Raw genomic sequence first — 16,340 nt, 5'->3', positions numbered from 1 at the left:
CATTGAGGTCCGACTGTACTTTAATACTGTAGACACAAATCGCCTTCTTGTCACTTTCAATAACCTCTAGGTTAGCAGTACTTGGACCTGTTGAATAAGGGTGTGTATCAGGGTGATGTATAAGACTGCTTCAATCACGCTGAACTTCCGGAATTTTTTAACAACCTTTAAAGATCATCATTTTATTACTCCCGCCAGGGAGTAATGCATTCACTCGTGTCTGTGTGTGTGTGTTTGTGTGTTTGTGAACAAGATATCTGGAAAAGTTCTGAACGGATTTGGATGAAAGTTGGTGGGATGATTGGCGATTGCCTTTGGGATAAGGAAGAATTGATTAGTTTTTGGTGAAGCTCAGGATATTATTCCCGATCCAGGAATTTTTTGAAGGATTTTTTTACCATTGGAAGATAGGGCTCATTTTTTTTAAACATTATCTTCTATATATTCTATATTTAACATTGTGATATGAAAATAGTTTTCATATTTGTTGTAAATGTAGTTTAAACTCGTGGTTATGCGTTAGAGCGGTGTATTTTTTTTTAGCAGCGTCGTCTTCAATGTTCATTTTTTGGGGGGGGGAGGGGAAGGGGTAGGACAGAAAGGAAGGGGTAGGGGGGAAAGGGAGAAGCATGGGGGAAAGGGAGGGGGATGGGGAAGGGGTAGGGCAGAAAGGAAGGGGTAGGGGGGAAAGGGAGGGGCATGGGGGAAAGGGAGGGGGAGGGGAGGGGAAAGGGGAGGGGGGAAAGGGAGGGGGAGGAGGGAAGGGGTGGGGAGGGATATAGATGGTTACTGGCAAGATCACATCCAGAAATGATGTAATCCACACAATTTATGTACTTTACATTGTAGCGGTTACCGCTGGATGCACACAATCGCCTTGCACCGGCCAGAACACGGCCAGACGCGCCTCTCCCGGGCATGCCCGGACTCACTGTTCCCGGGCACGCCCGAACCTCCCGGGCACGCCCGGTCTCATCTTTCCCGGGCATGCCCGCTCTCGCCTTTCCAGGGCTCGCCCAGAGCGTCCGGGCATGCCCGCTATCGCCTTTCCAGGGCTCGCCCAGAGCGTCCGGGCATGCCCGCTATCGCCTTTCCAGGGCTCGCCCAGAGCGTCCGGGCATGCCCTCTATCGCCTTTCCAGGGCTCGCCCAGAGCGTCCGGGCATGCCCGCTCTCGCCTTTCCAGTGCTCGTCCAGAGCGCCCGGGCACGCCCAGCCTCGACTTGCCAGGCCGCAGCCAAACACGCCCGGGCAGGTCCAGACTCGCCTTTCCAAGGCTCGCCCTTGATACCCGGGCATGCCCGGTATAGCTTTTGCCGGGCAAACTTCCCGACATAAATGTGTATATATATTGCTGCCCGATAAACGGGCTTTTCAGAGTACCCGAGTGTGATACATTTATTAAACCTACTCGGACGAATTTCCATCTTTGGTCGCGTCAATTCTTTCAACTCGCGTTGGAGCCCAGCTCCTTCAACATAACGTTAATAGGAATACATGGCCGTGTAGATGGGAAATACAGTTTGTTTGAAATAAATCACAAATATCAGATGAAAGTGAAAAAAAACCTATGTGGTGTGAATGGCAATGTTCCTCGCTGAAATGTGAAAAAACTGAATTACGTGCGAACGCATAACTGTGAGATTATGGCGGCAAAGTTGGGACATCACGTGATCCTAGCAGAAGTACCCGGCAATCCGGCATTGCCGGGTGGGGGAGGGGAGACCCGTACATTCCCAACCCGTACATTCGCCCTCTCGACTCAAGCTCGTATTCGATTCGTATTCGAAATCGAAAGGGGAAAGGGGAAATCCTTCGTATTCGAATTCGTAAACACGAAATATGAATTAAAATTTAATTCATATCGCACAAAATCGACACAAAACACGGTCGCATAAAGGTGAAAAACGCAATGCCTTTTCGCCCTGAATCACGTGCAAACGTGTGACGTGTGACGGGATGGAACATCACGTGATCGCTCTGAGCGAATCAGCGAGCTGCTCGCACTGGCTGAGATTAGCGGGTACTTCGCTGAAATGCGCTGAGGTAAATATGAATAAAAAATATGGATCTCGTCAAATATGGTCTCAGCCATGTTCGTCCCAGGCTCAATGGCCATGTCTATGCCAAATATCAAGCACGTGAGCCTCTCCGTTTCAGAGTCTATCGGTAACATTACACACGCACACACACACACAAACTGTGTTTTATATATATAGATTTGGCAAAATTCCAACTTTTAAAAAAAAGATCGCATATTCACCCAGGGTTGTGATAGGCAGAAGAAGAAGAAACATCGCATGGGCTTCCCAGACCAAATAAATAATTCTGGTTCTGGCCCTGCGATGTTCAGGTTTATTACTCCCGCTAGGGAGTAACGTATTCGATTGTGTCCGTCCGTGTGTGTGTGTGTGTGTGTTCGTATGTTCGTGTGTTTGTGAACAAGATATCTGGAAAAGTTCTGAACGGATTTGGATGAAAGTTGGTGGAATGAATGCCCTTGGGATAAGGAAGAATTGATTACTTTTGGTGAAGCTCAGGATATTATTCCGGATCCAGGAATTTATTTTGGAAATTTTTTTGGGAAAGATTTTTTCTGTTTTACTGCATTAAAGCTTTTATTCTTATTCTTTAATGATGTTTTTCTCCTCTAATTCCGAGATATATCAAAATAAATTCTCTGACAGTTCGGGCCTACTTTCTTTTTCATTTATTGTTTTGGGGAGAGGGGATGTTAAACAAAGCGCATTATTCCAACTAAACCCACGGCGGGAGTATGCGCTCTACTGAGTGGCGTTCTAGTTTCAATTGAAGTACATATATCTTAAACACTGTGCAAAGTAACGTGTTCTATGAACTCTCTGCCACTAATTCAGTTGGATTTTGTTTCTTTATATAAAATGCAAGTTGTTGATTCCCAAGAAGGCAGTTAAATCATGTATTTTATCCCAGATGTTCTATCTACATTCCTTTTGAAAGATGAAATTCTCATGAAATATTTAGAAAACGAGTTGGATTTTAAGACAAGCTCAGGTTTAAAATTTTTACATTTATTTTGTATACAGAAATCCGAGATCATGGTAAATCTAAACGACAGAGGGCAGCAGGTTCACAGACTAACACATGGTCAAAGATCAATAGGGAGACAGAGGCAGACAATGCACCTGATTGGATGGGCTGCAGAAAGGAAAGGGAACGTGGGTAATAGGGGTGCCCATAAACATCATTTGGCATCAATTTCGGATTTGTGATTTAAAAAATTGGTAAGGCCGGTTTGGCGTGACAGCACGTAATGGAGGTAGTGCTCCCCTGTGTGTGCACACATGATGATAGGGTGGGTCAGTGGACTGACACAGAGATCAATATCGGGAAATTGATGGTAGAACACAGATTAATGTTTACTGTGTGCATTGGCACATGCCTGTGATGTGAAATGACTCCATTTAGTAGGATCTTTCTTCAAACGTGGATTATTTGCTGTCATCCTGCCATCATCCTGCCATTTGTCATCCTGCCATTTGCTGTCATCCTATTTGGTTTTGGTTTTGTAGTTGCAAATTTGTGTGTAATTAGTCGTTTCTTCGTTCGCGCCTCGTGCGCCTCGTGCGGCCTGGTGTCTCGTGCGGCCTCCTCGTCTCGACTTGTGCCCAGCCCCCTATATCTCGTTTTTCTTTCACCTGTGCTCCTGCTTTCTCAAATCCACGTTCTCACTTAGAGGCTTTTCCCAGATTGTTTTTCATGGTTTTGTTTAAATATTTATTTAAATATGTTTAAACCGCAGCCGTGATGCTGACGCCGCCCCCCCCACCCCCCAGAATTTCCATGTTTTAAACGTTTCCCAGTGTGTACCCTGGATAAGAATAGGTACGCCGTATCCCTGCGTGTCGTAAGAGGCGACTAAGAGGGTTGGCGTCAGGAAGGGCATCCGGCCATAAAAACATTGCCTCAAAAAGAGAACCATGACAATTACAACTACATGTGGGCAGGGTACAGCCCGAAGTGGAGATCGGTTTCTGAGGTTTGGGACATGGAATGTAGGGACAATGACAGGGAGATCAGGAGAAGTGGTGGAAGTATTGGTCAGAAGAAGAGTGGACATATGTTGTGTGCAAGAGACGAGATGGAAGGGAAGTGGTGTGAGAATGGTGAAGCGTAGGCAGGGACAGAAATACAAGTTTGTGTGGCAAGGGTGCCTGGAGGGCGTGAATGGTGTTGGTGTCCTGTTTTCTGAGGAGTTTGTAGACAGTGTGGTGAGTGTGACTAGAGTGAGTGATAGGTTGATGATGGTGAAAATGATGATTGGAAAGCTCTTGGTGAACGTCATCTCGGGATATGCTCCGCAGGTTGGTCGAAGCGATGAAGAGAAGGACAAGTTCTGGTGTGCGATAGAGAAGCTGATGGAAAACGTGAAAGATGAGGAAGTTGTTGTGGTAGGAGGAGACCTAAATGGACATGTGGGAAGGAGTATGGATGGTTTTGACGGAGTTCATGGGGGTTACGGATATGGTGTGAGAAATGGAGAAGGTGAAAGGATTTTGGAGTTTGCTGATGGAGCTGATTTGTTGATTTGTAATACTCAGTTCCAGAAAGAGGATAATAAGCTTGTTACATACACGTCAGGTGGGTCGACGACAACCGTTGACTACCTGATGGTGCGTAGGCGAGATAGGGGGCACCTCTGGGACACAAAGGTGATCCCGGGGGAGGAGGCTGTTTCACAGCACCACTTGGTTGTCTGCGACATAAGGGTGAAAGGTGCGAGGAGAGCTCGGCGGGTGAAGTACCAACCGAGAATGAAGGTGTGGAGGTTGAAAGAGGTGACAGTAAGGGAGGCATTAAAAGAGAGGCTGAGTAGGGTCGAGGATGATGTGGTTGAGCTTGAAAGTGGTTCGATGTCAATGAAAGCTTGTCTGTTCGGAGCCGTTGGTGAGGTATGTGGATGGACAAAAGGACCACCGAGGCACTCGGAAACATGGTGGTGGGATGATGAAGTTGGAAAGAGGATTGACAAGAAGAGGAAGAAGTTCAAGGAGTGGCAGAAGGTGAAGGGTACGGGAGCAGAAACAGCAGAGCATGAAAGTTATAAGGCAGCCAGGAAGGCTGCAAAGAAAGAGGTAGCAAAGGCGCAGGAGGCATGTAGGAAAATGTTCGGAGAACGCTTGGATTCGGAAGAGGGTCAGAAAGCAGTATTCAGGATTGCAAAGCAGATAGCGAAAGAGAGGTGTGATGTGATGGGGGTGAGTTGCTTGAAGGATGAAGTGGGACAAATCGTTGTCGACCCAGATGGAATTAAAGGAAGATGGAAAAGATATATGGAAATGCTGTTGAATACAGAGAATGAATGGGATGGCAACATAGAGAGTAACCCAGTTTTAGGACCGGCAGAGAAGATAACTGAGAAGGAAGTTGAGGAAGCGATAAAAGCAATGAAGGGTAGAAAAGCGGGAGGGCCGACGGGAGTTGTGGGAGATATGTTGAAGGCAGCAGGAAGTTGGGGTGTGAAGAGAATGACAGAGATCTGTAATCTGGTGGTGAAAGAAGGCCGCATTCCAGTGGATTGGGAACTGAGTACCCTCGTCCCTCTATACAAGGGGAAAGGTGACCCTCTGGAGTGTGGCTCGTACCGAGCGATAAAGTTATTGGAGCATGGAATGAAGGTATTGGAAAGGGTGTTGGAGAGGAGGATAAGGAAGAAAGTGAAGATCGACGAAATGCAGTTTGGATTCATGCCAGGAAGAGGAACGACAGATGCGCTTTTCATTGTGAGGCAGTTGCAGGAGAAGTACATGGAGAAGAGGAAGAAGTTGTTTCTTGGGTTTGTTGATCTGGAGAAAGCATTCGATCGGGTTCCACGCAAAGTATTGACATGGGCATTGAGGAAGTTAGGAGTGGAGGAATGGTTGATCAGAGTAGTGATGGCAATGTACAAAAGAGCGCGCACAGCTGTAAGGACGAAGGACGGGAACAGTGGCGAGTTTGAGGTGAAGGTGGGAGTGCATCAGTGGGCGGTACTAGGTCCACTACTATTTGTAGCTGTGATGGAGGTGCTGGCTCAGAACGTAAAGGAGGGTTTACCGTGGGAGTTGTTGTATGCAGATGATCTGGTGTTGATTGCGGAAAGTATGGATGGACTGAAGGAAAAGATGAACACGTGGAAGGAATGTATGGAGACAAAAGGTCTGAAGGTGAATATCGGAAAGACGAAGGTGATGGCAAGTGGTAAAGCATGTGGTGAGGTGGAAAGAACTGGGAAGTGGCCCTGTGCTGTGTGTAGGAAGGGTGTCGGAGTGAACTCCATTCAGTGCGCTGAGTGGGTTCATCAAAAATGTAGTGGTCTGAGAGGGTCATTAACCAGTGTGGCAGCTACATTCAAATGTAAGGTGTGCACAGAGGGAGCTGCAGATGGAGGAAATGTTGAGTTGGATCTTGGAGACGGCGTGAAGCTGGAAGGTGTGAAAACATTTTGCTACCTCGGAGACATGCTGAATGGAGAAGGTGGATCAGACTCGGCAACGGTTGCTCGAGTGAGATGTGCATGGAAGAAGTTTCGGGAATTGAGTGGCGTGCTGATGATGAGGGGAGTGTCGTTGAAGCTGAAGGGAAAGTTGTATGCTGCATGTGTGAGAAGTGTTATGATTTATGGGAGCGAGACATTGGTAATGAACGTAGAGCAGCAACGAAGGTTGGAAAGGGTGGAAATGCGAATGGTTCGACGGATGTGCGGAGTATTGTTGAGAGAGAGGAAGACAAATGATGAATTGCGAAAGATGATGGGAATAGAGCCTGTGATTGATGCTGTGAAGAGGAACAGATTGAGATGGTTTGGTCATGTGTTGAGGAAGGATGAAAGTGACTGGTTGAGAAGAGTGATGGAAATGAATGTCGAAGGAAGTAGAAGACGGGGAAGACCGAGAAAGACTTGGCTAAAGATGGTGGAAGAAGAAATGCAGGCAAGGGGGTTAACAAGGAGAGATGCAGAAAATACGGCAAAATGGAGAAGATTGTCATGGGGACCGCAAGGCTAACCCCCGCTCTAGCAGGGAAAATGGCCTTTAAAATGCATGTTGTTGTTGTTGTTGTATCCTGCCCATGTTCTCTCTTCCTCATCTGTGGAGACTTCAAATCTCACCTTGCCCGTTTGTTGCGGTTCAATCTTCAAACTAACGTCCACTTTATTGCAGTGAAGGCCTTTTGCAATATGGCTGCCCTTACTCAGCCCGTGTCTATTCCTAATCTCACATCTTCAAATAGCATTGGATTCATGGTTATATTCATGTTATATTCACATTGCACTTTGTTATATTTAGTGACGTCAAACTTCCCTTTGAGCCGATGCTTCTCCTCTGCTCAACTTGGCTTTTATGATCTTGCAGTTGTGAAGGTGTTTGTCTCATTGGCAGTCTTGAGGGACCCAACATATATGACAGTGGATTTGAGACCAGACCAATCTGACTTGTCAAACGATCTCCCTCAGGCAACCAAATTGGAGGGTACCATATGTCTTTCCACATACCCCGCAACAAATGTGCATCAATCCTTTGACGAGCCAGAGTCCAACATCAAACTCACCCGTGGTCATACCTCTCAAGTGTCTCACAATCTTCCAAAGCCTACCACCAGCTGCTCGCCTCTGTGTTTGGTACACATACGCTTTCTGTACCTTTGCTCTTGAAGGAAGGAATCATATTGAACGCTACTCAGGAGAAATCTGAATATTGTCTTTGTCTTTACTGAAAAGGCCGAGGTCAACAATTGTTCCCTTTCTGTATCCACCAATAATCCGAGATTTTTCTTTTGGACCAGCAGATATATGAATGGATTGTACACTGAATAATACAAGCATCAAATTTGGCACTGTGCTAGGACGTATTCAAAGGAAGACTTATCTATTGGGCTGTCACACATTTTTCCTGTGGCAGCAATGATGTCAATCTGTCAAGATAGCCACCATTCCTACCTATTTTGTCTATAAATTGGTAGATTAAATCACTTTGTCTCATTGTAAACTTGACTAAATTGTACTGTTTCACATTAAGTAGCGTGGGGGAGGGGTTTAGTGCGGTGCTTGCGTGTTTCTGTCAGGCCTGTAACTTTTTTTTTTCACCATTTGAGCCTTTGTAATCAAATGTTCAATGAAGCTTTATTATGAGAATATGGAGAAGACAAATTAATAATTTGGTCAAAGGTCAAATGTCAACATCACAAAATCTTCCATTTCCAACACTTGACCTGAAACATTAATAGTTTGCATATTGGGTCACTGAATTGGATTACCAATCAAAATGTAGAAGAAGATTGTTTTGTTTTGTTTTTTCAGATCAAAAGGTCAAGGTTGCATAAAATCAACAATTTTCATCTGATTACAACAACAACAACAACAACAACAACATGCATTTTAAGGCCATTTTCCCTGCTAGAGCGAGGGTTAGCCTTGCGGTCCCCATGACAATCTTCTCCATCTTGCCATATTTTCTGCATCTCTCCTTGTTAACCCCCTTGCCCGCATTTCTTCTTCCACCATCTTTAGCCAAGTCTTTCTCGGTCTTCCCCGTCCTCTACTTCCTTCTACATTCATTTCCATCACTCTTCTCAACCAGTCACTTTCATCCTTCCTCAACACATGACCAAACCATCTCAACCTGTTCCTCTTCACAGCATCAATCACTGGCTCTATTCCCATCATTTTTCGCAATTCATCATTTGTCTTCCTCTCTCTCAACGATACTCCACACATCCATCGAACCATTCGCATTTCCACCCTTTCCAACCTTCGTTGCTGCTCTACGTTCATTACCCATGTCTCGCTCCCATAAATCATAATTCATAACACTTCTCACACATGCAGCATACACCTTTCCCTTCAGCTTCAACGACACTCCCCTCCTCATCAGCATGCCACTCAGTTCCCGAAACTTCTTCCATGCACATCTCACTCTAGCAACCGTTGCCGAGTCTGATCCACCTTCTCCATTCAGCATGTCTCCGAGGTAGCAAAATGTTTTCACACCTTCCAGCTTCACGCCGTCTCCAAGATCCAACTCAACATTTTCTCCATCTGCAGCTCCCTCTGTGCACACCTTACATTTGAATGTAGCTGCCACACTGGTTAATGACCCTCTCAGACCACTACATTTTTGATGAACCCACTCAGCGCACATTGTACATTGAATGGAGTTCACTCCGACACCCTTCCTGCACACAGCACAGGGCCACTTCCCAGTTCTTTCCACCTCACCACATGCTTTACCACTTGCCATCACCTTCGTCTTTCCGATATTCACCTTCAGACCTTTTGTCTCCATACATTCCTTCCACTTGTTCATCTTTTCCTTCAGTCCATCCATACTTTCCGCAATCAACACCAGATCATCTGCATACAACAACTCCCACATAAACCCTCCTTTACGTTCTGAGCCAGCACCTCCATCACAGCTACAAATAGAAGACAAGAAGACAAATAGAAGACAAATAGAAGAAGAATAGAAATAGACTACAACCGACCCCTGATGCACTCCCACCTTCACCTCAAACTCACCACTGTTCCCGTCCTTCGTCCTTACAGCTGTGTGCAATTTTCATCTGATTGACTTGAAATTTTAAGGATTTGTATATTGGGTCACTGAATTGGTTCACCAATCAAAATCTAGAAGCCGATTGGTTTTTTTTGTTTGTTTGTTTTTTTCGATCAAAATGTCACGGTTGCAAAGTCAGCAACTTTGCCTTAGACTCTTCGAGTCATCAACCTGCCTGTTGTATTCAGAATCTCTCAGCTGATTTTTTTTTACACTCTATGAACTGTAAAATGCTTTGTCTCGTTCAATGATTATTATATTAGTAGAATCATTTTCAGTGCTGCCCAAATAACTTAGGTTTGGCTAAAATGTATATTCGTTTTCGTAAAGTCAACCAGGGTGAAGTCGATGGCGCGCCATCAAAAATACCCACACTTCCCACCTTGAAAGTTGAAGATGACAAAAGGCTCCACTAAGAATGGCCAAATATCAAAGTTTTATTTGATTACCTTCCCATTTTGACCCTTGTGACTCAAAGCCCCACCCCCTGGGGCATGAACCAGGGGTCAAATCCAAAAGATCATTACATATTTCTTGCATTTCCCAATGCGGATTGCATATATACAAAGTTTCATTAAAAATGTTTTAAAGTGTGTCCGTCTGTAATTGCATTATTTGGTATTTGACCTTTGACCCATCTCAGGCACCAGGGGGTGGGGCTAAAAATGATACTGCGCTGTGCCTTCGTGCCATATGGTGATCATAACTACCAAGTTTGTTGAATTTCTGCCCAACCGTTTAGGAGGAGATAGCGTGACTATGGACTGACAAACAGACAGAGCAGATTACAATATTCCCCCCATTTTTTTTTTCAAAAGGTGTGGGGATAATAAAACTGGTTGGCTAAAACAACAAGTGGAAAATCCTGCAGTTTTATTGTTGGTTTTTAGTTTCCACATTTTGTGATGGACATTTAGATTTGGCTAACTCTACTTTATTGAGTTTTTTTTTTTTAAGCTTAAACTGAATTATAATGGCAACGACTAAGACAGTGGGCCTTTATGCTTTACTGAACAACTGTAGTAATGATTTTATGTTCATATAATAACTAGTAATAGGCATCCACAACCATCCTCGACCATGTTTTGGAACGTCGGCCAAGGCCCTCACTTTATTTTAATTTTTTCTTCCGCCCTTCCTTTTTCACCTTTATTCACTTTTACATTTGTTTTCTCTACAATCGCTTGAGCAATTGACACAAACCTTTCAACATAGCAGCCTAAGGATAGTTTTATAAACCAAGTTACATGATTATTGGATGGAATATGCAGCCTGCATTCCAAAAGGTCTGTTTTCTGGAGGCGGAGTTGCAGGGTGTTTCACATATCGGGAATAAACGACCTAGCTTCGCTCATCCTTGCCGTATAATAAAAAAAACTTGAACATGATTGATTCTAAAAAAATAATTGTGAGATCTTGCTATCAGCCATTTCCGAGGATGGAATTCCAAGTGTTCTACTCCACAGTAGTTTATTATAAGGATTTATCGTACTATAATTGGAGAAGCGTTTGTGTTTTTGTTGTTTGTTTGACTTCTATACACTCCTGAACCACAAGGTAAAAACTGCTCGTTGTACTCGTGGTGTGCACGGGCAGGTTTTAGGTGGTATTTTTTTTTTTTGTAGTTCAGGGTGGGGGAGAACACCATGGCATAACACTGCTTCTGATGGGAGCGGATAGTACAATTCATACTAAAATACACTAATTCTGTGGGAATTAACCCATCCTTAAGGATGAGTTCTTCTCTTGTGCATCAAGATTAGAGATTGATTTGCTGTACATGGTTCATGTATTACACAGTAATTCTTCATTAATTTTGTACTTTTACTTGTAGTGAGGTTGGAATTTTTTCCTGTTGCCCCAGGGTACCCTGTACATGCGCCGGACGCATACATTCCTTACTTCAAAAAGCATGGTGTCACAGTTGTTGTGCGCCTCAACAAGAAGGTCAGCCAGTTTTACCATAAATGTTGTCATGGAGATAGTATTACTGGTGTTGCATCATAATTCTTTGTTTTTCGCGCTTGATCGAGAGTGGAAGTGCGCCAGAGTAGTGAATTTCAAAAATGTAATAATTTTATATTAATCATTGTAATTGTAGATATATCTTTGTAATCATCTAATGGAAGGACACTGACTAGAGCTAAATGTAATATCTGTTGGTGTATTGAGCAAAGGCTAACCCCCGCTCTAGCAGGGAAAATGGCCTTAAAATGCATGTTGTTGTTGTTGTATTGAGCAAATGCCGAAGGAATGCACTGCATTTAGTTTATTATTTCTAACATTTATTGGATGCTTCCACTCCATTACATTTGTTTTTCTATATCGCATCATTTACTGTAAGTCTGCTGTTGGCTTAACGGGAAAGGTGGCTGGCTTAAGATCTTATGGTCTAGTCAGGTCAAAATACAGTTTAACCCCCAAAAAATTGCTACAAAAGGTTTCTCAACTGATTCTGGTAGGGTTTAGCGTACGTTATAACATACTAAAAGTTTACCAAAGTAGGACCCCCCGGAAAAGTGTTTTTTTCAAGATGGCGTCCAAGATGGCCGCCGAAACCTCTTAATGATCATAACTATGTAACTAACAACTCAAATTTGATGATCTTGGTGTCTATCCCTAGGTTTTTGGGGGCAAGGAACACATTAAGACCATTAAAAATGAAAGTGGGCCATTATATGTAACACAAAAATCCAATATGGCGTCAATAATGGCCGCCAACACATCCAAATGACCGCAAGTCCATAACTATTGACTCAAATTTAATGATCTTGATGTCTATCCCCAGGTTTTTGGGGGCAAAGAACACATTAAGACAACTTTGGATATTACTGAGCTGTTGAATCATTATGAAATTGAACTCATGACCTTCAGCTGTCACCTAATGCACAAACACCTTTGTCCATAGAATAAGTTTCAGAGCGTTCAGTTTTGAGTGTCATCCTCCTCCTCAGTATCGACCTCTTGAGTGTTGTTTGGATTGTCACAGTTTTCAGTTTGGCAAGGGCCACATGCAGCAGTGCAGCGGAGTCCATAGCGTCTGCAGCTGCATCGAGAGGATTTGCATCCCCCCAAACAGTTGCAATGGATAATGTTCAAGAGTTCGTCAGGCGCAGCATTGTTTTGGGTCATAATTGGAATTAACTGATCATTTTCCTGTTTCCATCCCCATTCAGTTGGGTTCATTTCATTTGCCATCCCCATCCATACCATAATTTGAAAGTACACACGTTGGCTATGGAATATTGTTGCAGGTGATGTTGGGGGGAGCCGTTCAGAAGTGACAAATGCTTGAGCAGTTGCCACTTTTTTGGTGAAAATGATATGGCGCAGTGATGATAGCGTATCATTAGACTTGCCGCCAAAGAGATCAACCATCAGGTCTTTGCCAAGATCTGATATGTCCTCTTGAGATTTGTTTTGAAGGATGAATGCACTAGCACAGGACTTCATGACAGGATCAGATTTCACTAATTTCCGGAAGGCTGACTTTTTTCCGATGCCGAAAATCCTTGAAGTAGAATCACATCCTGAGTAGGCATGTACAAAGAGCAACTCATTGCACACATCGTCTCCTAAAGTTTCTTTCAACAGGTTAATGTTATACACTCTGTGTTCTTTTGACTGCTTGTTTGCATCAGAACGGAAGTAGATGATCTCATTGTCTGTTCTGGAGTAATGAAGGAGCAAGATCAGCAAATCTGTATCCTCACCGACCAACGTTGTGGTGCAATGACGGGATCGTTCAACAGTTGCCTTAACGATATCAATGTCTGCATCCCCTGGTGACTGAATGACATGGCATCCCCTTTTAGTTAGTGCTGTGCTGATGAGAGCAATCATGTCTGCCTTGTTTTTGTCACGAGACAAAAAGTCGTCCTTTTTGCCTGCAAACTCTGTTTCTGCAGTGAAACTAACAATAGGGTGCAGGTTATTTCCTCGTCTCTGATGTGTGTTGTCTTTTATGGAGGGACCTTCACCATAGCCATCGAACACCACTGTCGCTTGTCCGTAATGTCTCACAGTGAAGTCTGCATAAGACTCAGCTATTGCATTATATGAGTCGCCTTTGTTCCACGGTAAACGATGGAGCAAAGAGCCACCATCAAGCACGTAACAATCTGTTTTGGGAATAGAGTTCATCACAGCCTCACTTGATAAGTCCGCAGCATGGTCTCGAATTGCCTGAGCAAGCTGAGGTTTGTCTGCTTTTCGAAGAATGTTCCTGGTCTCAAAGAGGGCTGGAGGGTAGGGGCTTAGTTCATACGTCAAAACCTCTTCAAGGGAAAGATCTCCTGACCTTGACACCAGAAGGAAACGCTGGAACAGAAGGGCAGGATCAATGGTACGATCAGGAGCAATCTTCACAGCAGAGATATTCCCAAGGGTTTTGGCTCTGTCTTTCCGCTTGAATTTGTAAGTAAATGCCGACTTTCCGATTATATCTTCAATGATCTTGTTTCCAACCGATTCAAAGTCATGTACATTCACATCTGGCCCAGCCACTATCCCGTTGACAATGTTTCTCAGAGTAGGATCAGATGTGAAGGGTGAGCAGGCTGCAAGCTTTATCCGAATTTTCTCGAGATCAGATGCATCTCTTTTGATGCGCGCCTCAGTTGAGTCTTTGTGTTGCGGACTTGTAGTATAGGTTAGGTTTGTGAAATCCTGCATCGCAATGTTGTACTCGGATGTTACAGGTGCAGATAAGGTCCAAAGGTTTCGCATGTCCTCGGTCATCCCACTGCTGCGAGTTAGACCACCAGTGCTCTTCAGAGACCTCATCAATGTTTGTTCGATGACAAGATCACTACTAAGCCCTGCCCAGCACTGATTGCTCCTACGAACAACGTGAAAACCATCACGGAACTTTCGATAAACGTCTGGGTGCTTTTCCTCCAGGTTGCTCATTTGCTGCAGGTAGTAATGAGCAGATCGCAGGTAATTGAAGTGCCCAGCTGCAGCAAAGACAGTTAGGCAATTGGACACTGCCTGCAAATGCATCAACCAAGACCCAGTACGATCCGCCTTGATCAACATTCTTGCCATGCCAACCATATGCTGATAATTCAGCCACAACTTGCTGGTCTTTGAGGTCTGAGCAAGTTCAGATTTCTTCTTCTCCGTTACTGTCTCGAGTTGGATCAAAACCTCAGAACAAGCAGCATCTCCTAGCGTCGTCTCTCCGCTAAGAAGGGAGGAGTACAATTCCTCGGCTTGATCCAGCAGTGTCTGAATCTCGGGATCGTCTTTGGCCATTTCCGTTATAAGCTGGCTATGTAGGCACTTGTCAACAAGAAGATGGCCCCGCAAAGCCCTCTGGACAGCTTTCCCTGTTATCATGTGCACAACTGCATTTTCTCCATAGACAGTCTCAAGTATGTTTTTGAGACCGGTCCCTTCCATGAGAGTTCATATGGCCCCCAGCAAGTTCATAAGTGTATGGAAACACCCCAACATCAGAACAATGCCTTTCAGGTGACTACTTTGTGGCGCATCAATGATGATTTCGGTAGCCTTCCAATACAAGGGCTGGTCAAAAGTTACAATGGTGGGAAGGTTGTGCTTCATGGCAAGGTTGCAAACAAAGTCTAATGTAGACACAATGCATGATTTGTCTCCAGAGTACATATTGATCATAGGCAAGAATTTGACTGACGACTGCCCAGGGTGCTGGCTCCCGTGATGCAAGATATGCATCATCCCCTGCCAATTCGGTGTTGCCTCTTTGAAGCCGAGGGAGACTTCCCACAGAATATCGATCCTCTTGTCACAGTCAAGAAATCTCGGCAGGTCCTCGAAGACTACCTCATGACAAGCATGCCTTGCAAACCTGTACTCCAAGATAGGAATTTTTGTCTTGTTTTCAGTTTCAGTTCTGAGATCTGTCTTCGCGGAATGAGATGGTTCGTCCGTTTTCCAGGGGTGACACAGGCAATTACACCCATTCCATGAAATGTCCCTTTGCCGTCAATAGTGATAACGTTATGATCAACATTATCAGCGGCAAAGAGGACAGACATCTCCAGCAAATCTACATCACCACCTAGGACATCAGGTTCCACACAATCCGCTGCATTTATTTCAAATCTGATCACTTCTGTGTATGAGCAACAGAATCCCATTTCATGAAGAGTATCCACAATGAACTTCGAACGATACAGATGATGGATTTGCACAGCAAGTCCCATTTGTAGCGGTGCAATGACAGCTCGTGGGCGAACTGCCTGAATTATGGCATGACCAACTGCCGCAACCTTGCGTCTTGTGTCTTTCCCAACGAACAATGTTTCCAGTGCTGTCCGCAGACTAGTCGGAATGAACGATAGGGCTGAATCAAGTTTTAAATCATCACTACTTGGATACTGATTCGTCACGGTAGAAACCTGAGATTTTATATCACTTCTGATTAACCTAGCAGCAGTTTCAATAATAGCGCGTTTTTGGGACTCTTCATCGCCTTCCTGACACGTTTGCTTGTAGTATGATCTCAGAATCTGCGACGTTTGTTCTCTCATCGTAACAATATCGTCCACGCCTTCTCTTTCACCAAAAAAAATTGAGTCCTTAAAGCGTTCTTTAAGACGCTTTTTCAAACTGTAATTGTCATACGGTTCCGAATCAAGATTACAAAGATACCCTTTCATTATGAGGCTCAAAGATGTAACAGTTAGTTGTTCCTCACTGTTCAGTTCTAGGTAAGCACACATTTTCTGAAATGCTTCATACTTATCTTCATCTTTAGGACGACCACACTTTCTGCGCTTGG

General features: G+C 44.2%; 1 protein-coding gene across 4 annotated transcripts in view; it reads left to right on the top strand.

Moving 5' to 3' along the window:
- The window catches only part of CDC14A (cell division cycle 14A), a 197,164-nt gene that overhangs the window by 104,127 nt on the left and 76,697 nt on the right, over nucleotides 1-16,340 (top strand). For all 4 annotated transcript variants that reach the window (XR_013621783.1, XM_078769756.1, XM_078769754.1 and 1 more), the window contains one exon: nucleotides 11,436-11,518. Coding sequence is in view for 3 of the 4 variants with exons in the window: in XM_078769756.1 (XP_078625882.1) it covers nucleotides 11,436-11,518 (83 nt within the window). In the remaining variant the exon portion in view is untranslated. The remainder of the gene's footprint in view (nucleotides 1-11,435; nucleotides 11,519-16,340) is intronic.

Source organism: Myxine glutinosa, chromosome 1 (assembly GCF_964187855.1).
Source record: "Myxine glutinosa chromosome 1, kmMyxGlut1.1, whole genome shotgun sequence".
Classification (NCBI taxonomy): Eukaryota; Metazoa; Chordata; class Myxini; order Myxiniformes; family Myxinidae; genus Myxine; species Myxine glutinosa.
The sequence above is the reverse complement of the archived record's forward strand: the minus strand, read 5'-3'. Positions and strand labels throughout refer to the sequence as shown.